This window comes from Gouania willdenowi, unplaced genomic scaffold, assembly GCF_900634775.1.
Source record: "Gouania willdenowi unplaced genomic scaffold, fGouWil2.1 scaffold_434_arrow_ctg1, whole genome shotgun sequence".
Lineage (NCBI taxonomy): Eukaryota > Metazoa > Chordata > Actinopteri > Blenniiformes > Gobiesocidae > Gouania > Gouania willdenowi.
In genome coordinates, this window is record NW_021145195.1 from 119,021 (window position 1) to 141,678 (window position 22,658).

General features: G+C 40.3%; 1 protein-coding gene and 1 long non-coding RNA gene across 4 annotated transcripts; both read left to right on the forward strand.

Annotated features, from left to right (window-relative positions):
• The first annotated feature begins 4,503 nt into the window (after positions 1–4,503).
• On the forward strand, positions 4,504–7,815 carry LOC114460369 (uncharacterized). Of its 3 annotated transcripts, XM_028442301.1 has the most exons (5): positions 4,504–4,730; positions 4,996–5,146; positions 5,491–5,534; positions 6,248–6,351; positions 6,472–7,815. In XM_028442301.1, exons 4-5 carry the CDS (start codon positions 6,329–6,331, stop codon positions 7,787–7,789), a joined length of 1,341 nt encoding a protein of 446 aa, XP_028298102.1. In that variant the 5' UTR covers positions 4,504–4,730; positions 4,996–5,146; positions 5,491–5,534; positions 6,248–6,328; the 3' UTR covers positions 7,790–7,815. The 3 variants fall into 3 exon arrangements, with proteins under 3 accessions (XP_028298102.1, XP_028298100.1, XP_028298101.1); XM_028442299.1 differs by having other exon boundaries at positions 4,509–4,730; positions 6,248–7,815; XM_028442300.1 differs by lacking the exon at positions 5,491–5,534 and having other exon boundaries at positions 4,509–4,730; positions 6,248–7,815.
• A 3,756-nt stretch (positions 7,816–11,571) lies between these two features.
• Positions 11,572–19,493, forward strand: LOC114460399 (uncharacterized). Its single transcript, XR_003673608.1, has 2 exons — positions 11,572–11,860; positions 19,110–19,493. It is a non-coding gene; the product is annotated as an uncharacterized LOC114460399 (long non-coding RNA).
• The last annotated feature ends 3,165 nt before the right edge of the window (positions 19,494–22,658 follow it).

A 22,658-nucleotide genomic window follows, 5' to 3' on the forward strand; every position in this document is an offset into this window, starting at 1 on the left:
GGTGAAGTGACAGTTGCAGATTCAGAGCCAAGTGAAGGCACTGTTTCCCCTGCAACACAAGTTGCTAAATCTGAAGTAATACATTACAGTGCAATACAATACAGTTTAATGTACCCACAGCTGTGGTTGGTTAATGAAGGATTTGTCTTTGTTAAAACACCAGGTGTGATTTGAGGGCTGGCATAAAATGTGGGAGTCTGACCTCCATGGGCTTCCCAGTGCAGACATCAAGTGGCTGAAAGATGATTCAGAGAAAGGGCTTATCCAGAAGATAATGTCTTACGAGGACACACATGGAAAGGTCAGGAAAAGGATGGTCCTCAAGGATGATAGGATGTGATTTCATCCCCCTGAGAGTCCCGGAGTGGTGGTGGGTGGAGTGCCCTCAGCAGACTGCTTTTTTTCGCAGCCGTTTGTTCTTTTGGAGACCTGTCGGTGTGTGGGGTTACAGCCTTCGCTGTCCCAGGACGGATTGCCCTGCACAAGGTGACAGCAAGGCTTTTCTTTACCGCTGTGGCTATTCCAAAACAGTGAGACATATCTGCGAGATGTCTGGCTGGTACTCTATGCTGACAGAGGTCCTGGCCTGTAATGAATGCCGGAAAGCTGCCAAGGAGTCAGCAACACTTTCTATTGGTCGCTTTTTGGCATGGGATGCAGCCATTCTCAAACAGCCTAGTCCAGCTCATCAAGCCATGTTCCCAGCAGTTTTAACACGGATGTAAGTGTCTAATTTATTTCCAAATACTTTGAATTCACATAAAAACAACAAAACAACATAGTTTCACTGACATCACATGATTGTGTGCTGTCATCTCAGGCGCGGGGTGGACAAGCAGATCATTCGGTTAATGAGGGATCGCACTGTGGGCAACACCATGGCCAAGGTCTGGAGGCAGGTCCAGGAGAGCCACTGTGAGGATTACCTGCTGTGATGGCCGGGCCACACAGAGGTAACAGCTCCTAAATCATTTGATGATTGCCACTGACATTATTCTCTGTCCCTTTAAGAACAGAGGTGGTGAGGGGCTGGCCTGGAGAGAGCTGGAGGCGGCCTTAAGTGGACCAGACCATTGCAGAGGGGGACTGAGGTTAAGGGGGCTGTGTTTGTCCCTTAGTTTTGGTTGTTTATCCCCTGTGTTTCTCCTTATTTATATTTGGTATGGTCCAAACTGTATTTAAGTTGACTCCTGTCTCATTTGAGGCAGTTGGTTTTGTGTTAGTTCTCGTTGCACATGCTACCTCTGTTCTTGGCCTGGGTTAGTCTGTGGCCAAATAAAGCCCTTTTTTGGAAATGTAACGCTGTTGTCTCCTTGCCTCACTGCTTGGACCCTAACAATTGGTGGCAGTGGTGGAATCAGCCAGTGAGGACAAGGTTTTTTTCTGTCTTCATTGATCATTTTTTGGATCATACCTTCAATTTTTTTTTTGGGAATGCCTGTGAGAGGAAGAGGACGACCCCGGAAAGAAACACATGGAGTAGTAGAAAGAAAAGACTCTGAAGGAGAAATGGAGGAAAATAGAGATTCTGGAGAGGTAAAGGGCACTGAGGAAGAAGGGGAGGAGCCAACACTCTCAGACCTAATGGCCATTCTTCAGACACACATGGGGCAGCAGAATGTTCGAGTATATACTGGATAATGACATACTGTATCGCCAGCAGGGGACAGTACAGCAACTGGTTGTCCCCCAAGTGGTGAGGAGTACAATACTCAAATTGGGCCATTCAGTGCCCTGGGCTGGTCATCAGACATCTGGCACAAAACAGCAGCACGCATTCTTCACTATTTCTATTGGCCTGGACTCCACAAGGATGTAGCACAGTTCTGCCACAGTTGCCCTCAGTGCCAAATTACATCACCAAGAATGCCCTCCAGAGCTCCACTCCAAAACATGCCAATTATTGGAACTCCATTTGAACGTATAGGAATGGACATTGTTGGGCCTGTTGAAAGGAGTAAATCTGGATATCGCTACATGCTAGTTATAAGTGACTATGCTACCAAGTACCCAGAGGTCTTTCCATTGAAAAATATCAAGGCGAAAACTGTTGCTTTCTGCCTGGTACAGTTTTTTCACGAGTTGGGTTTCCTCGAGAAATATTGACAGATCAAGGCACTAACTTTATGTCCACTCTGCTAAAACAGGTGTATCAGCTTCTTGGCATCAGACGTCTGAGGACTACACCATATCATCCTCAGACTGATGGGCTGACAGAGCGCTTTAATCAGACCTTAAAGCAGATGCTCCGGAAATTTGTCAACAACACGGGCACAGACTGGGACCAATGGCTGCCATACCTCCTGTTTGCCTACAGGGAAGTACCCCAGGCCTCCACAGGTTTCTCTCCGTTTGAACTTTTGTATGGGCATGAGGTACGTGGACCACTCTCATTGCTCAGAGAGATCTGGGAGGAACAGGAGGGGAGGGGGGAACCTGTTAATGTGGTCTCATATGTTGTGCAGATGAGGGAGCGCCTGGAAAGGATGAGCGAACTGGCTCAAGCACACATGAAGAAGGCCCAGCAGCAGCAGAAGTCCGGGTATGACCAGTCAGCTCGTGAGAGATCGTTCAGCCCTGGACAACAAGTTCTTGTGCTTCTGCCAAGTGAAAACGATAAGCTGCTGGCTAAATGGCAGGGGCCAGTTAAGGTGATCAAGAAGCTCGGTCCGACAACATATCAGGTTGAAGGTCCAGGACAGCGCCACTCAAATAAAGTGCTGCATATAAATTTACTGAAAGAGTGGGTGGAGAGGCCTGGAAGGAGTGTGATGCTAATTAGAGGAGTGGAAGAAGAGGAGGAGGTTGAAGAGCAATACCTTCCATCTGCAGCTTCTGGTCAGGACTTTGATTTAACATACCTCCCACAAGAACAAAGAGGCCAGGTGAGCACACTTTGTAAAATGGATGTTTTTCAGCAAAACCCAGGAAGAACTGATATTGTTGAGCATGATATTGTACTCCAAGATTGTGCTACTGTTAAAAGACTCAGTTACAGGATTCCTGAGCGCCTGCGGATCTCGTTAAAGAAGGAGGTTGACCTAATGCTGTCCCTGGGGATCATTGAAGTTTCGAAAAGCGAGTGGTGTAACCCTGTGGTCCTGGTTCCAAAGAAGGACGGAACCATAAGGTTTTGCATAGACTTTAGGTACCTTAATTCTATATCACTCTTTGATTCCTATCCTACACCGAGGATTGATGACCTGCTTGAACGGCTTGGGAAGGCCAAATATCTGACAACTCTAGATCTCTCTAAAGGATATTGGCAGGTTCCCCTCACTGAGCGGTCCAGGAAATTGACCGCCTTCCGAACGCCATGGGGACTCTTCCAGTTCACGGTGATGCCCTTTGGATTACATGGTGCACCAGCAACCTTTCAGAGACTTATGGATCAGGTACTCAGGGAATTTTCAAGTTTTGCAGCAGCATATTTGGATGACATTGTCATTTACAGTTCAAATTGGGAGGAGCATATGGACCACTTGCAAGCTGTTCTGCAGTGTTTGCAAGCATCTGGCCTTACTGTAAATCCAGCCAAGTGTGTCTTTGCAGCTTCCCAAACTGAGTACCTCGGACATGTCATTGGGGGTGGAGTGCTGCGGCCGCAGGTAAACAAAATAAAGGCTTTGGAATCTTGTTCCCTGCCCCAGTCAAAGAAGCAGCTGCGCTCCTTTCTGGGGATGGCTGGCTTCTACCATCGCTTCATTCCCCAGTTTTCTGCTCGGGCGGCAACTCTGACTGACCTGACAGGATCTCGGAATCCGAACCACATACAGTGGACAAAGGAAGCAGTGGCAGCCTTTCAGGACATACGTCAGTCACTGAGTAAGAATCCAGTTTTATATTCTCCAAATTTTAATGATCTCTTTATTGTGCAAACTGATGCTTCGGAAAGAGGACTCGGAGCTGTCCTCTTGCAGGGACCCCAGCATGATCGCCACCCACTGGCCTACATTAGCAGGAAGTTGTTCCCCCGTGAGGTTCGATATTCAACAGTGGAAAAAGAAGCTCTCGCCATCAAGTGGGCCCTGGATTCTTTCCGATATTACCTTCTCGGCCGTGAGTTTACCCTGGAGACGGACCACAAAGCCTTACAATGGCTCAAAAGGATGAAAGATACTAATGGGAGAATAACACGGTGGTATCTTGCCCTACAGCCTTTTTGTTTCTCCATTCAACACATCCCAGGAAAGGATAATGTAACAGCAGATTATCTCTCTCGCTGGGGTAGCGAGAGTCCTGAAGAGGGGGGGTGTGTGATGGCCGGGCCACACAGAGGTAACAGCTCCTAAATCATTTGATGATTGCCACTGACATTATTCTCTGTCCCTTTAAGAACAGAGGTGGTGAGGGGCTGGCCTGGAGAGAGCTGGAGGCGGCCTTAAGTGGACCAGACCATTGCAGAGGGGGACTGAGGTTAAGGGGGCTGTGTTTTGTCCCTTAGTTTTGGTTGTTTATCCCCTGTGTTTCTCCTTATTTATATTTGGTATGGTCCAAACTGTATTTAAGTTGACTCCTGTCTCATTTGAGGCAGTTGGTTTTGTGTTAGTTCTCGTTGCACATGCTACCTCTGTTCTTGGCCTGGGTTAGTCTGTGGCCAATAAAGCACCTTTTTTTGGAAATGTAACGCTGTTGTCTCCTTGCCTCACTGCTTGGACCCTAACACCTGCACAGAAAAGACCTCTACACCACCCTCCTTAGCCAGCTCAACAAACCTGGTGGGATCATAAGTAAGTCATATTAGACATACAAACAAATGTATATTTTTCACCTGCTGTCCTTAGTCAGGTTAAAATAAATACAACAGGAGGCCATAATGTAACATGAATGTGCGACCTCTGCTGGATCTCTGAAAACACTACAAGTGAGCAGGAGAGAATAAATTAATACTTACTTTAGTGACATACTGCTACAGTTTAGTCTAAAGAAACAATGTTTATATATTTGTATGTCTCTGTATCTGTGTGTAATATTAACATCCACCTCTGCCTCCAGGAACACTCAGCCATCAGTTTCAGCGTCCTCCAACAAGAAGGGAACTGCCGTCACCTCAGCTGCTGAGGAAAGCCTTCCTCATTTCTGAAGTAGAGAACATCGAGGACTACCGACTTTTGGCAAAGTCCTCAAATATGACTCCACCAGGAAGGTAACTTTGACACAGTAACATGTTTTATTTAAATGTTTTAGTGTCAGGAAAAACCTAATTGAGATTAAGAATCTACTGTACAAGAGTGTCCTGGCCAAGACAGGCAGAAGCAGCACGCTTCAACAAAGTAACAGATTATTATAAAACACAGATCAAAATATCAATGATCACAGAGTAAAAAGTCATTACTCAAAACATCTACAACCTTGTGCATCTTCCTCCTACACCATCAATGTACTTTTAAAAATGATTTAAAAGCAGATAAGCCTAGAAACTAATTTTCCCCATTCAAAGACACACTTTGGGGACGGATAGCAATAATGCATTTTTTGTCTATGTCGCAGAGCAAAGACTGTGGCTTACAGCACTTTTTACACCAACAAATTCCGTAAGTATGAGAAAAGCAGTTTAATTTATCCTTATAGATATAGAAAAAAATGTCTCAATGTGCTTGTAGGAGCTGTACAGAGTTTGGTTGTTTCTCACCTGTTTATAAATGAGGTTCATGCATGTGAATGGGTATTGTGCATGCACTCAGAGTATTCACGCTTCTGCATCATGTTGATTGGGTGTGGCACTGTGGGAGTAGTTTCTATTAGTACGTGCGCTCACCTGGGGGTGTTTTTTGTTTGCATCATGCTGGTTGAGTGAGCTTGGGAGAGCTACTTTCTGTTGACTGCATCATCCTGTGATCCATCAAAAATCTGCACTGTCATGAGATATCTGTAAGGCAACCAATGCATGCTACTACAGTAAGTGCCTATGTCTCCAACGCGATCTGGAACAATAAACCTCTCAACTCTGTGCAATTGTTTGGCGTGCGTGTCATCACCGTTATATCCCTCCTTGCTTAGCCTACCGTGGCGTGGAAAAACTGGCTTTTGGTCCATATGCCACAACAGTACTTCATATAATATAATAATAAATACTGGAATACAAAACAATATTGTCATTATGAAAATAATTGTAGAAAAAAGATTATAACAGAAAGATTTTGTTTAATTGTAAAAAAAGGAAGCTTTAAAACATACATCTGATAATTTTATTTTTATTATGCTATATTCTCCACTAACTTGTTGACTCCTTTTTTTTAATCAACAGATCTGCAAGAAACTCGCTGGCGAGGGAAAGGGCAGAGCGGACTGGTGCACCAACGTGGCCAATGAACTCGGTCAGATCCTCATGTCGGTCCTCACTTGCGAAGAGTCTCTGGACAAAATCAGGCCGATGGCTGACGGTCTCATGGCCAGGTACAAGCGAGCAGGGGAGGCACCTCCTGAGTTGATGTATGTGGACCGCGGCTGCTGTCATGTGCATGGTGTATCGTCCCTGGAGAAGCTCCTCAGAGAGTGGGCCGAGTGTGGAATGATGGTCCGGCTGGACATCTTCCACTGGATCAAAAGGTTTGATGCTGCAATACGGACGGATCACCATGCAAAGTATGCACTCTTTAAGTCTGCCCTCTCTGCTGCGGTCTTCTCATATATTAAAGATGACATGGCATTGCTCATCCAAGCCATACGTGCAGGGCATCCTACAAAGTTTGATCATCTGACTGATGCTCAGGTCATTGACTGGCACGTGGGCAAATATGATCTCATACATTTTGTCAGGAGGATCACAGTTGGAGCCCAAGAGACCTTTGTGCGTGTTGAGCGTGTCATTGACATCCTGAAGGGAGCGGCTGGGATGGACGAGAACCAAGTCCATCTGTTCAAAGATCCATCAGCCATCGACCGGGTCTGGGGGAACCAGCAGAGACACCTGGAATGCATACAGGATCCACCAGGGAGAGACATGTATACCATTGTCAAGTACGTCACACGTAACGATGTGCGCCTGCCATACTACATCACAGTGAGAGGAAGCAACAGCCTGGAGGGCTTTCACTCCTTCCTGCCGAGCATGATTCCTGGGCCTCGTTGTGCCGCCGTCCCCTTCCAGGTCTATCTCCTCAGTTGCAATGCACGCTGGAACTCTGACAGGGACTCAGCGAGTGTTAAAGGAAGAAAGGGGAGGAAAAACAGGGTGTATGTGTCTCCTCTGACACACCGCCTGAATGAGAGGTGCCAGGAGTTGTTTGGCGAGTTAGAGGAGGTCAATTACAGACATCCTGTTCCTGCTGGGGACGAGCGGATTGGCTTGGAGTATTTGTTTTCCCAGTCGTCTGAACCTTTTTGCACTTCTAAGCATTACGCTCAGAGCAAAGAGACTCTTCTAGTGGCCGAGGATGAGGACGATGAGGTGGTGGTTGCTGCTGCTGACACGGAGGACTCCATGGAGGATGATGTGGGATACACCTCTGAAGGTGAGAGTGACAATCTGACTCCTCTGAGGAGAAATCTGCATCTCACTGATCGGGTCGTGGCTGCTGAGCTCGACCCCTGTGTGGAGCATGTGTGGGGCCCAAATCATCTCCCTGGATACCAGCATGTAGAACAGCTGAGCAGGGTTCTTGTTGAGATTGCTTTGGAAGAGGGAAAGCTTGCTCTCAGTGAATCTACAAGACGGAGCGTTGTCAGCGCCTGGAACAAGCTTGACCTCCATGATCGCAGCATCAGGAGTTTTGACAGCCTGTACTCGGCACGCTGGGGTAACGCACCAACGGTGAGCCGTCTGAGTCTTCTTTGGTGCAAAAGCTAAAGTTCAGTAAGCGTTACTCAGCAGCTCACGTGGTGGACCCCAGAAAGAACCGCCTGATGTACTGCATCATTAAACAGCTGTGGCTTCATCCTGGCTGTGGCACAAAGGCTCGTGGGTCCCCGCTCAAGCATGAGATCACCAAACTGTATCAGCGGGTGCAGCAGAGAGTGACAGTGGACGACCCTGAACTCAGCAAACTTGGGATTCCCCTCCTGAAAATCAACACAAAATGTGTTGCTGAGTACATCAAGAGACAGGAGGCTCTGTCAGCCGTAAATGTCACAGACCAAGGTTCTGCTATCCTCCGTCGAAAGCAGAGTATGTCCAGTGCCAGCCCACCCCCCACAGCAGAGCTCCCAGATCAAAGACCGCACACCAGTCGACCTCAAGTCCAGTATGAGGTCACGCCGTCTATGGCGGGAACGAGGAAATGCAAACTGAGGCTTGCTACTGCAGTCCATCCTCAGCAGTCACTAGCATCTCAGATCATTTCCACAGCAGCAGGACTCCAGTCCACCTCCCTGTTAAGTCAGCCTATCACAACTGCACACCTGCCATTACCTCCAGCTCTTTACCCCCAGCAACAGCAGCCATCTTTTTTGTTGTCACAACCGCTTTCCTCAGCCAGCTCCCCGGCTAGATCAACTTTGTATAAAAAAAAAGAGAGCTGAGCGTGGCGGCACAAACCTTCAGGCAGTGAAACTCTACACGTGTGTGCTTTGCGGCCAGTCCACTCAAGGACACGCAAAATACAAGAAAAAAACTTTCTGTACAAAAACCATGTCATCTACCTCCAGAGGACTGAGTGGCAAGACTTTTGAAACACTTGCAGACTTTAAAAAGGCAATGGACGAGTTTTTGGCCTCGCAGTCCCAGATATTATTATTGTTTCATTATTATTATTTATTTCTAGCATGTTTCTTTAACTGGTTGTTTTACAATTATAGGTATTTTTATTGGTATTATTATTTTGGAGAATTGTGTTGTCATGTTTATAATATATATAACTAAATAATATACAATATATATTTATAATAAAATAAATATTATACATAATATAATATATATAATATTAAAATAACATTAAAAAAAAAAAATCTCTTCCTCACCCTCCGCGGGCGGTCTCTTATTTTTCTTTCTCCAAGCTTGGGTCCTCTACCAGAGGCCTGGGAGCTTGAGGGTTCTGCGCAGTATCTTTGCTGTTCCTAGAACTGCACTTTTCTGGACCGAGATGTCTGATGTATTTCCTGGGATCTGCTGGAGCCACTCCTCCAGTTTGGGGGTCACTGCCCCGAGTGCCCCAATGACCACGGGCACCACTGATGCCTTCAACCTCCAGGTTTTCTCCAACTCTTCTCTGAGCCCCTGGTATTTCTCTAGTTTCTCATGTTCCTTTTTCCTGATGTTGAAGTCGCTTGGTATTGCTATGTCGACCACAACGGCTTTCCTCTGCTCTTTGTCCACCACCACAATACATATATATATTGTCAAAAACCACAGTAAATGAATGCCAATGTAGCAGTCTCACAGGTGCCCACTAGATGGAGGCACCAGGGGACAAGAAGCCACACCCAAGAGAGAGACTACTAACAGGCACACCTGTGCAGCACCTGCTGTGCTCCATGCTGTTGCTCATGCGTCCTTTGGTTGTTACAAATGTAAGTATCCTGCAACCAAATGTTGTATATTGTTTAACCTTGTGTATTATATATTGTTTAATATTACTGAATGGAATATACCTTGCCTTGCAGAACCATGTGGCAACAACTTTGGAGATTAAACTACTGTAAACTGCATTAACTGTTTCCTGATGGTCTGTGGCTCCAGTAAGAACATTTATACATAACATAGACGTACCACAGTTTGAGAATCACTGCAACTCCAGCTACACTTCACCTTGCTCCAGGAAAGTGCTTTTCTTTCAGCCTCATATTTTCCCACTCATGTGTGAATGGGCTACAGATAACTTTGAGCTGGGCATTGTTAAAAGCTCACTAACCCACTCCTAACCATTGTGTGATTGTGCAGCAGCACCGATCCCGACCTCTGACCTGTCTCTGTCTTCCTGGAAGCTATAACCGAGCTGACAAAGCCATACTAACAATTCATTTAGTTAGTTAACTAACCCTAACACCCCTTCTCTTTCAACTAGTTTTAATTTATTTTATTTTATTTTACTTTGTTTGTGTTTTGTTTTGTTTTCCCCTCTTTTCTTCTGTTCAGGTACCAACCGATCCCAAGAGAGGTTGCCAGGTGTTTGGAGACTACCCTTCCTCTGACAACAACCGATCATCTGCACGATATTCGGCCTGATGACTGTTTGATCATCTACAATGCTGACCAGAGGTGGATCAACCAGAGGTGGACCGGCCCTTTCCAAGTTCAGCTGACGACCCACACGGCAGTGAAGGTCGCGGAGTGGGTGACATGGATCCAAGCAGACGATTGTCGACACCAGCTAATGCTAACACGGGCTGAACGAACAACAAAGGGGGAACCGACAAGGCCACTGAGTGGGGCGGTGCAGTAACAACTACGCCGTCTAAACTGGCTTCTCAGGTGCGGTGCACAAAGAAGCGTTCCTTTGCCTTGTGGGATCACAGGAGCTGATTCATGAGACTCACACTCAGTTGGAAAAAACGTTCTAAAACGAGAGCCTAGATCAAGCCCTGAGGACCCCGCCGACTTGGGACTTTTGTTCTTACTTTGCTTTGTTTATAAGCCACACCCATGGAAGGCTTATAGCTAGGTGGAGGGTGGACAACCTCACACCTGGCTGCAAGATGATACAGTCACAAGCCCTTCTGCTGTGATTGAGGAAAACACTCATTCTTCACTCATGATGCCGCCAATCAAGTGGGGTGGTTCTAACCATGGTTCCACTATTCTTCTGGCTATTGGTGACCCCAGTTACCAATGGGACCACTGAGCTCAGTCAATGAATGTGAGTGATGTCCTTGATATAAATTGGGATTTTTGCTTATCGAGATGGTAGTAGAGGTTTTGATGTTTGATGATTCATGTCATTGATGATAATGATGACGTTTTTAAAGGTTTTTGCTTATTTCCACATTTTTGTTGCTCTCACAGATACGTATGTCTGTCTCACAAAAAAAGAATATATCCAATGTATGACAATAACAATGCTAATGGTTAACCCTGACAGACAGCAAAGGTGGATCCAAGGTTATTCTCATGGAATATAATAATTTTGTTTCTTGATTTGGTCGTTGATGGCGACCAAAAGTGGGGAATTGTTATTGTTATGGTGACTTTTTGGTCGCTTGCCCTTCCGACAGGATGGAAGACCTTTTTTTTGTACTCTTTTTCATTTAGTTTTTAATAAATCTTTTTTTATAAAATCATCATGCTTTGACTGGACTTCATCATTCAACCAGAGCACAAATTATGTTTCCAAATGAGGGCAACTGCAAATTTGCCGTGACAATACGTTCTGAAAGTCTCTTGTCAGCCAGTCCAATGACTATCCTGTCTCGGATCAGCTCATCATGCAATTGTTCATAATTACAATGTTCTGCTAGTGCATGCAGGGCAGTGACAAATGCATCTACAGTCTCATTTGGCTCTTGTTTCCGCATGTTGAAGCGTGCTCTTTTGTAAACAATATACTTCTGAACTATGAAAAAGTTTTGAAAGCCCTCCTTCACTTTAGCATATTCATGTTGATCGGCATTGTTTAGCTTCAACCCTCTCCCATGCAGTAAATTAAGGTATTAACCTGGTTTTCTTCTGAGTTTGAAGACAGATTGCTTGCTTGCCTGAACCTTTCAAACTTCTGGATCCACTTTGTCCACTCGTTTGAATGGGAGAAGTCGAAGGCCTCCGGTGGTTGGATGCTGAATGTAGCACTGGGTGCGCTAGCCCTCCTGGTAACGCCGACCCGGCCCTGCTCGTCCTCACCGTCACTTGCCATAGCGATGCTTTCTCCTCTCTATCTGCTGAAGACCGTGATGGAACCTTGGTTTAGGTGCATCCCACTTCTGACACCATGTGCATCTGCTATTCTTTGGAGGAATGTGTACAACAGTCGGACTGCGTGTCATCACTTAGGTACTTTATTTTTTTTACACACCGCACCCCGTGACTCTACACACACACACTCTATTGATTGATCCCAACAACAGCTCTAGGTAAAGTTCAATATCAACAAGGGAATTGTAAAACAATTACACCACAAATACAGTAATAAAATAAATGTGAGAGGGAATCTGGTTCGTTATTACAAAAGCTGCATTTATTGTCGGTGTCTAAAAATTTGGAGAAATACAAATTGGATGGAAAAATATTGTGTAAGATTTTCTTTAATCCTGTTATTAAAACAAAATTTGTAAGGCAGTGTCCAAGCCTTTTCCCAATTAATGTTTGTAAAAATGTTTCCCCAAAAGGCCTTTTTTCTTGGAGATATTTTCCTCTTTTCATGAAATGTATTCCGTATATGTTTGTTTGTGCACTTTCAGTCCATGATATTTAAACCATTTACCATTAGAAGACGTTCCACTCTTAGGGTTTCTTGAAACTGAAGATGACTTTTCATTAAAAGGAATAAATCATCAGGAATAACTTTGGTTACAATGTTAAATTCTTTGCTAGTAACAGGGAATGATTTGATTAGTAGGAAACGCTTATAGCTTAGTAATGCTCCTTCAGAGTCAAAGAGATCACTTATAGAAATAACACCTCAATCAACCCAGTTTTGTCTAAATATTGTTTTCCTTCTGATCGTAATGTTTTCATTATTCCAAATTATAGATTTGTGTGGGGAGAAATTGTGAGAGTAACATATTTTCCAAGCTAGAAGAGGCTGTTGATAAAATTTACATATTTTGAATGGTAATTTGGCTATATTGTAATTACAAGTGAGTAGAAAACAAAGACCACCAAGATTGTTAAATATATTATTTGGAATAAAATACCAGATAGAATTAGGAGCTTTGAGACATTCCTTTATCTATTTAATCTTAAAAGTATCGTTCAAATCAACAAAATGTATCAGTTCAAAACCCCCTTCTTTCCTGGATCCTGAAAGTTTATCTTTTTTTAAATCGTGCTTTTTATTTTTCCGAGTAAAGTTGATAAATATTTTGTTAATTTCTTTAGACGTTGATTCCTGAACAAATAGAGATAAAGCAGGATATATTAGTCTAGAGATACCTTCAGCTTTCATTAAGAAAATTCTTCCAAACATTATCAAATCACGTTGGAGCCACATGTTCATAATATTTTGTTTTCTTAAGTCGTGGAAGAAAGTTTTGTTGTTGTCTAGTTTTCACGTTTTTTGTGATTGACAGTTTTCTTGAATGGTATATTACATACATTCTCACTCTCTGTATCATGTATGGATAATATTTCACATTTACCTATGTTGAGTTGTAAGCCTGATGCTTTGGAAAATGTTTTAATTAATTGTATTGCTGGTTCAATGTGGTGTTTATCTTTTAAAAACAAAACCGTATCATCCGCCAATTGCGTAGTTCAAATTTCTTTTTGAATTATTGATAAACCTTTAATTTTAGAGCTGTTTAAAATTTGTAATGAAAGGAATTCTGTTGCGATTAGTAAAAGAATTGGTGAAATTGGACAACCTTGACGAACAGATCTATTAACAGGGAATCTTTTGGAAGTGCTCGGGTAAATCATTAAGTTACTATTGTTATCTTTGTAAAGCATTTTAACAATTGAAATGAAACTTCCCCCAAAACCCATGAGATCTAAAATCTTGTATATAAATGGATGTTCCAGAGTGTCAAATACTTTGTAGAAGTCTAGAAAAACTATAACTACCTCTGAGTCCACATGTTCAGAATAATCAAGCAAATCCAAGATTAGTCTAATGTTATTACTTATGTGTTGATTTGACATAAAACCTGTCTGTGTTTCATTCATGATTTCGCCAAGATCTCTTTTTATGTGTCTGGCAAAAACAAGTGAGAATTATGTATAATCAATATTTAGGAGAGTAATTGGCCTCCAATGTTCTATGCATAAAGAATCATTGTTTGGTTTGGGAATCAAGCTTATTAATCCTTGTTTCAGAGTGGCTGTCATTTCTTGATTAGCAATGCAATCTTTGTACATATTCATTAATGGGAATTCAATAATCTCCCAGAAAAATAGATAAAACTCTGTGACTAAACCATCAATTCCAGGATATTTACCTTTTTTCTAATGTTTTAGGGCTTCAATAAGTTCAAAGTTCGAGAGAGGTTTATCACAATTCTTCTTGAAATGATCTGAAATAGTAGGGATAAATTCTTTGATTGTATTAAAAAATTCCTCACAGTGTTCTGAATTGAATTTAGATTCATATATTTTTTTATAGAATGAACAAACATATTCTGAAATGTCTTTAGGATTAGTGTTTAAGTTGTCGTTTATTTTTAGTGCCGACATATTCATTCTTTTTTATTACGTTTTTCAAGTGCAAAGAAATAAGTCGAATTTTGTTCTCCATTTTCCAGCCATTTAGCTCTAGATCGTTTATAATTTGACTGCATCATTATATAATTTATCCATTTCTTTTTAGAGTTGTAATTTTTTTGTTTGCTCTCTTATAGAAAGATTCTCTTTATCTAATAAGGGCTTTAAACTATCCATAACTCCTCTTTCTTTTGCATTGTTAATTTTCTTTATTTCTTTGCTACGATGAATAGCAGTTTCTCTAATTTTGAATTTGAAATACTCCCATTTTTGAATATTATTTAACTTTTCATCATTGAAAATATTTAGTGCATTTTGTTTCACAAAGTGTTGAAAGATTGTATCTTTAAGTAAGTTTTTATTTAGCTTCCAGTATCCTCTTAGATTATTATTGTTATCTTTGGAACCAGAAACGAGAATCAAAATCATTTTGTGATCAGATAATGGAGCATGTAAATGTGAAACCTCAGATATAAATTGTATACAAGATGAAGATGTTAACCATGAGTTTATTCTAGAGTGTTGAGTGTGTCTAGCATTACACCAGGTAAATTCCTTACAGCTAGGGTTAAAAAACTCAATGTCATTCACGATGTCTGTCACAAGAAGTTTTTCAGTTTGGTAAAATGTAGCTTTAATACAGAAGTTTTGAGAGTTTTTTTTCCAGGATTCTATCTATTGAATCATTTGGAGCATCATTATAGTCACCTCCAATAATTAGTTCTGCATCTTTATGTTTTCCTTGTCGATACTCAATTTTGGAATAAATCTGATAAAACATATTTTTAGCTTGAGTTACTCCATTGTGACCATATACATTGCATAGTATGAAAAGAGAATTGTCTAGTTTGAATACAGTTATAATCCATCTGCCATCTTTTGCCATGAGTTTCCAAGACATTACCAGTAAATTTATTAAACAAGAGACATTCCTGCTGGGATCACGTGATCCCTGGACTGCGATGCCAGCGTAGTGTCTATCTCTGCCTAGCATAGTCATTTTTTTTCAATAATCCGATATTATACAACAAATACTTCAACGTCCATCTCATCATGAGTACTTCCTCAACCAAAGACGCTTGGAAAAGGGAGGCTGAACAGTCGCCTATAAAGAGAAACTAAAGAATCTGCCATCTCGAAGGAAGAACTGGATGCAGCCATTGCTAACGGCATTAAGCTAGCGCTTGAAGATCAACGCGGTGTACTGGATTCAGCTGTTGCCTCCGCCATTAGGGATGCTGTGGATTCGATCCTGGTACCAGCTTTACATGACATGCGAACAGAAATACAAAAGACTGCTGAAGCCGTGAATGGCTTTACCAATGAACTCGATAAAGTGAGCAAGTCTGCTAAGAGGACCCAGGACCAAATGGATGCTGTGCAGGCCGCTGCATGGGAATATAGGCGTTCGCTAAGCGAGCTAAAGTTGCAGCTTGACCTCCTTACCACAAAGTTGACGGACCTAGAGGACAGGGGGCGAAGGAATAACATAAGGCTGGTCGGCTTTGTTAAGGATTCAAGTTGGACCCCAAAGCAGAGACGGAGACAGGAAAGCTTTAAGAATTTATTTTCCAAAAAAAAACGAAGTGGCTGAGGTGACGGAGGCTGGCTGGGAGCGGACGGACCCAGGAACGCAGTGAGGCACAGAAGATATCCTGAGCAAAGGAGGAAACAGGTAAGTATCAAAAATCCTTAGTGATCAAACAAAACAGCTCTAACAGTACCGAGCGTGACGGAATTTTCTGGCAGCGTGGAGAGGACTGAACAGAGCTTTTGTATCAGGCTCATCAACAAGGATCAGGTGTGCCTCGTTGCTGCAGGTCTCAGCCACGCCCCCCGTCACCCAACAGCCCTGTAGAGAAACACCCCCCCCCCCCCCCCCCCCCCCAAGGGACGCCTCCTGGCGGCCGACCCAGCTTAGTGGGATGCCCAGCATAGAAGTCCCAGAGGAGAGCAGGGTCCAAGATGAGGGACCGGGAAATCCATTCTTAATCATAAATTAGCTTTTACATCCATATATTGTCCAAATGAGCCTGATAGACCTTTTTATTTTCATTGGAAACACACTATTAGAACAAAATGATTGTTCCCTTGTAGTGGGGGGCGATTTGAATGCAGTCCTTAATCCATCTCTTGATAGATCAAATTCAGATGCTACTGCCAATCTATCATCTAACCTGCTGAATACACTTATTAAAGATCTTGCTTTGCATGATCTTTGGCATATACAAAATGCTAATGCAAGAGATTATACATTTTTCTCTGCTAGACACAAGACATTCTCCCGTATAGATTATATTTTTCTCAGCCCAGCTTTAATTACAGAATAATACAAATTAACACAAATATATTCATCACTATTTTACCGAGACTACTGTCCGATCACTCTGCACTACTGTGCAACATTGATTTACCCAATATTAAAATAAAAGCACCAAGGTGGCGACTAAATACGTCCTTACTAATTAACTCAGGATTTATCATTTCACTTAAAACCCAATTAAAAGAGTTTTTGGACATTAATGCACAAGAGTGCTCTAACCCACAGATATTATGGGAGGCCACAAAGTGTTTTATCTGTGTTTCTGTATCTCATTGTCTTCAACTCTAGCAAAGACAAGAGTTCGACAAATAAATTTTGAAAACAAAATACAATCAATAGAGACTTTACAAAAAAATAACTTCACAGAAGTTCAGGCCAAACTACTGACATCTTTAAAAAATTAATACAACACTCTGTTATTTACAACATTCACGATCTTCGACCGATACAGGACTTAAGAACACATTTCTCACTTACTGCTTTCACTTACTTTGTTTATTTTCAGCTAAGATCAGCCCTAAAAGCTTATGGAGTTCCCTGGAACTCTCCCCTTTAGGCACATCCCATGCTAAAATTGATCTCTAAGTTACTGGATAGACCCTCTGTTTCTTTAATATACCATGAACTGATAGAGCATAGCGCTAAAGTTCTACCAACTGAATCCGTGTGGAATAAGGAACTGGGCAGTTTAGATTGGAGGAAGATCTGGTGCAACCTCACTTCAACTTCCAAAAATCTAGCGCACTAACTAATTCACTTCAATGCCATACATAGAGCTTACATTACACCCTATAAGAGATTCCAAATGAAATTACAATCTACAAAAAACTGCCATATATGTGGAACTGCGTGACTTGGGACATTCTTACACATGTTTTGGGATTGTCAGATCATTTCTGAATTCTGGTCTCATGTAAACTCTGTTAGCAGACGTACTGAACATTTTTTACATTTTTAATCCCACATTTTGTCTCCTTAATTATCATTCTGATGTAACTTTAACACAAATTAAGCTCAAGTTGGTGTTTGCAGGTTTTACCTCTGCGGAAAAAAAACTATATTAAAACATAGGTTTACTCCAGGTATGTGCATGAAATAATTTTGGTCTCAAAGCCTGATCAATATTATCAACCTCGAACATACGACTGCACGTCTTAACAAGGCTCGACCAGCGACTGTTCAAGCATGGAACTCTATTTCATCCAAGTTCATCTCTTGGACCAGAGACAATGATTAGGCTATCACTGAACTTTATCTGATTAAGGTGCATTACCTCCATCCACTGGTTACAAAACTTTATTAGGCCGGACTACCGAACTCAAAACGCTACTCACTTTGTTTTTTTGTTTTTTTTTTAAATGGAGCCCAGGGGCCCACCTCTATTTCTGTAAATTTCCAACTTTATGGGGAAATAGTTGTGTGATATATCGTTTCAAAGGCAATTCAATGTTGCACAATTTGATTTGTTTTATTCGGTGGAACTGAGTCATTTGACTGAATTCTCAGGAACGTGGTACGTGCTATTCTGCACTGAGATGATCCGCGGGCCCAGTCATAGTTAATCTGAACTTGTTCATCAACATTACACATTATGTCTTCTCTCACCATCCATCATAACACTGATTGTATCTCTTTGAATTACTGTAAACAAATATTGATAGTTATTTTCCTCTTCTTTTATTGTTTTGTTTCTTGATATAATTTTATAATTAAATGTTTTTATCAACCAATAAATGAACTTACACTAAATTAAAAGTAAATAGTAATGACAAATCATTATTAGTTTATACATAAATCTTCATAAAATAATGAGGTGGGGTTTTTGGCCCTATTGTTCCCGTAAGGATTTATTATTATTATTATTATTATTACGTTTTCTCACACTTTACTTGGATTTTTTAGTCCAAAATGGGGACATTCAAATGTAAATGGTTTATTTCACCTGTTTGAGGCTAAAAGTTGATATTAATGACTCCAAAGACATTTCTTGAACAAATTAGTAACTAAGTTTTATGATTCACGTGTGTTTTATGCTTAAGTTTGATCATAATTTATACCTTTTTTATGTTTTGCTTCAATGTCCAACAAGTTAAAAGACTAAAAAATACAAACAAAAACAAAGATGTAGTAGTAAAGAAAACACTAGAACAAAATGATAGAATGCTTGGACTTTTTAAAAAGTTTATTCCATCACATTGTGTGTTTGAGATACTTTTTTATTTTATTTTATCATCTTAATCAGGGTTTAAATGTGCTTTATATATACTTGTACATAATGGTGGTAATAGTTTAAAGATAAAGTCTGGTCTGTAATGGAGTGAGGCTGGATTAATTACATTTAGACTGGGGTTAAAGTAACTTATCACATCTACTTAAATTTGTTTAATTGTTTTAAGGTACTTGTCCTTTATGTGTTAGTGTGTGTGTGTGTGTGTTTTGCTCTTTGGACTATGAACATGTCTTAACCTAATACTGCATATAAAACAAGTTAATACTTTAGTTGTAGTAAATTGTGCTATAATACATACTAATGCTATACTATCTTTCTCATTTCATCAGAAAAGATCAAACAATGACAGGCGTCATGGTGATGAACACATGATGTAACCACAGAGAGAAGCTGTGACTGAGAACATCCTCTACATGATGATCACTGACATGAGGTCTGTGTCCATGGTTGAAGATGAAGCTTCACTACAATCATCCTCACCATTAATCCAGGTCACATTCTGCCCTCAACGACACAATTTATGTTTTACATTTTACAAAGTTCATGGAGAGAAAATATGAAGAGACTTTAAAGGAAGTGAAGAATGCAATGAACACAAACAGCAAACTGTGTCTCACTGCTGATATATGGACACGTGTAGCTAATGAAGTCTACCTTAGGGTGACCTACCACTACATTCACAATGGGACGAATAAACAGGCTGAAATTAAAAATGTGCTGTTTTTTTATCCGATTCATCAAATAATTTATCGACCGATTAATCGATTATGAAAATAATAATTTGTTGCAGCTCTAGTTCAGAGGGAGCTGGAAGACAAATCAACAGAACTCAGACACATGCCTTGATGTCCAGTCAGACATTTTCTTTCCCTTACCTTCTCACCTACCTCTTTTACCTCATCCCAGAATTTCTGTTTTCACAACATTTCAAATGAAAACAGTGTGTTCACATTGTTATGTCTAAGGTGGGCCCATAATAGAAACATAAAGTTTCATTAGCCAGGACAGAAATTAAGCTCCTTATGTGGGTTGGTTACATTTTCTTAGAAGGCCTAATTTTTGAACAAAGTTCCACATATAGCATTACACAGTGAAGAATCTGATCAAAGCATTTTGGTGTTTGGTTTGCTCACAGGTTCCAGTCAATTTTGATTTCTAGTTTATTGTCCACTGATATTAAATGTTGTGAGAATTGTTACAATAAATTTAATTTAGGACAATGTCAATATTTTTGTTCTCTTTCCGCATTAATAAACACATTTGAAAAATGTTGTTGAACAACTGATTACTTTCATTTTTCCTTATTGTATATTAATAACTGACGTCAATGCCTTTAATTGTAAAATAATATATTTTCCCTTTGGTCTGTATTTCCAAGTTTGGTCTTAAATTTTTTATTAAGGTAGTATTAAAAAGGTCTTAAAGTTTTAAATATAACTTCTTCCTACTTGTGTTCACCCTGCAATCAGTATCCAAGCTATAAAAAACTTGATAAAAAAAGAAAATATAAAGATAAGCCATTTTTAAATTGTATTTATTGATTTAAAAAAAATGTTATTGATGGTTGGAGTCCCATTAGGAGGCTTTGCCTCTGGTAAAGGAGGTACCCATAGTTTGTTTCTCCAAGGATTGGGGGTTCTGTTGCAGGGCTGTGGATTGCTGGCACCCAATCTTGACCTCATATTTTCAGGATTCCATGATGGAGCTGCTGCATATAAAGTCTGGGGAAGGAAAAAGTTAAAGATAAGTTCAACCACAGAAACAACAGTGGTTTAAGAACAGGTGAGTGGGGAAGGGGGTGCTTTCTGCTTCATGGGTTACCTGGTTAGAGCACTTCCTGTTGGGGATGGTGAGGGGGGAGGAACATTTGCTCTCCTCATCAGAAGAATCTGAGTGGTATTCCGACACCATTTTAACCGTGTCTTTGGACAATGTGGCAACTGGGAAGTCGAAATTATTTTCTCCAAATCTGTGCAATAATAACACACACACACACACATTAAAAACAAACAAAAACAAGCCATATTAGTATAAGTTTTTATTATTGAAGGTGCAGCTTCATGATGAGGGCAGAGATTGCAGAGGTGGTGTCCTTCCTGAAAAGCCTTGTAAAATTAAAAAACAATGTGAAGGCAGAGAAAATTGATTTGTTTGGAAAGCGTCTGGCAGTCGTGCTGCAGGAGAAGTTTGAAGGACACTGGTACCCTGAAAACCCCAGCAAAGGCCAGGCATACAGGTACTGCTCAGTGGGACACACAATGGTGTATGAATAAAGGATATGGTTTTGATATATTCTTTAAATTCACACAGAAAGCTTACAAAGAGGGGAGTAAATTGGTTGAACTTACATTTGTGAATATAGAATTTACCATAAAAAATGAATAAGTTTACAATAGGGATGGGCGATATTGGCAAAAAAAAAAAAATTATCCCAATAATTTCTGGTATTCATCATGATAACGATAAAAATCATGCTAAATAAAAAATCATAACTTAGTGTGAACAGGTTTTTTACAAACACAAATAAATGTGAATACATCAACATCAGAGACATTTAAAAAGGCTATAATAGCTGCTGACTGAAAGAGTTCATAAGCTGATATTTTATAGAATATATTAGTGCATGTGGGTCACCGTTAGTGTTATTACATGTAATTCATTTATTCCCTCATTTACACGTGGATGGACTGGTGCGAATGAATTTAGAATGGATTCCCCCAACACACACCAAACAACAAAAATATGAAAATGACTCAAAATACACAAAACTAAATATTTAAATAAAAAGTACACAAAAGACAACAGAAATGCAAAAAAACTACACTAAAAAAAGATACAAAATGACTCCAGAATCACACTATAAATGCAACAAAAAACAATTATACAAAAAAAATGCACAAATGGTGTTAAACAAAAAACTAAACAATATTTATACAGGAAGTACACAAAACAACAACAGAAATGCACAAAAATATACAAAAGGCTCCAAAAAAACACAAAATGACTCCAAAAAACATATATTACAGAAAAATACACCAAACAACAAAAATATGAAAATGACTCAATATACACAAAACTAAATATTTATACAAAAATACACTAAAATGACAACAGAAATGCACAAAACTACATAAAAAAAAAAACGAAACACAAAATGACTCCAGAATAACACTACAATGGCAACAACAAACAATAATTAAAACAAAAAATATAAAAATGAGTAAAAAAAACCCCAACACATTCATCATGCGCATGTCTCATAGAATTAAACCAGGGAAATTGCACATGTTATTTTACTTTGCACCTGCAAATAAGCCCCTTAATAATGCGACAGAGTATGTTATTATTATGCCCGTAATTGGCAACTCTCCTTAAGCGCCCACTATATGAATGCATACTTCCTACAGGCACTGTACGAGTTCTTTAAATTATTATTAGTGTTATTATATGTAATTCATTAATTTCCTCATTTGAAAAGAAATTATTTTCTAAAAAAAAATAGCACATGAAAAGCAAAAATAACTCCATTAGTGTTTTTACTGTTGCTGAATCTTGTTTCATTTATCTGATAATGAGTTACATAAAGTTATTATTGATAAATATTTCTCTGATTTCCTATAATTGAACCAGATCAATCTGATGATTTAATCATTCAGTATATTTAGGTGTAATAATCTCAATAGTTACATTAATCTAATGGGACCAGCTTTGTCTGTGAACACGTGAAATATAATTAAGAAATATTGCGTTTCACAAATTGGGACAGATTAATAGTGACATTAGTATTCATGCTAACATTTATTTCACACAACATGTGACATGTTAGTTTTTATCCTTCCATATGTGATACTCACAAAATGAGTGTTTTGTTGAGATGT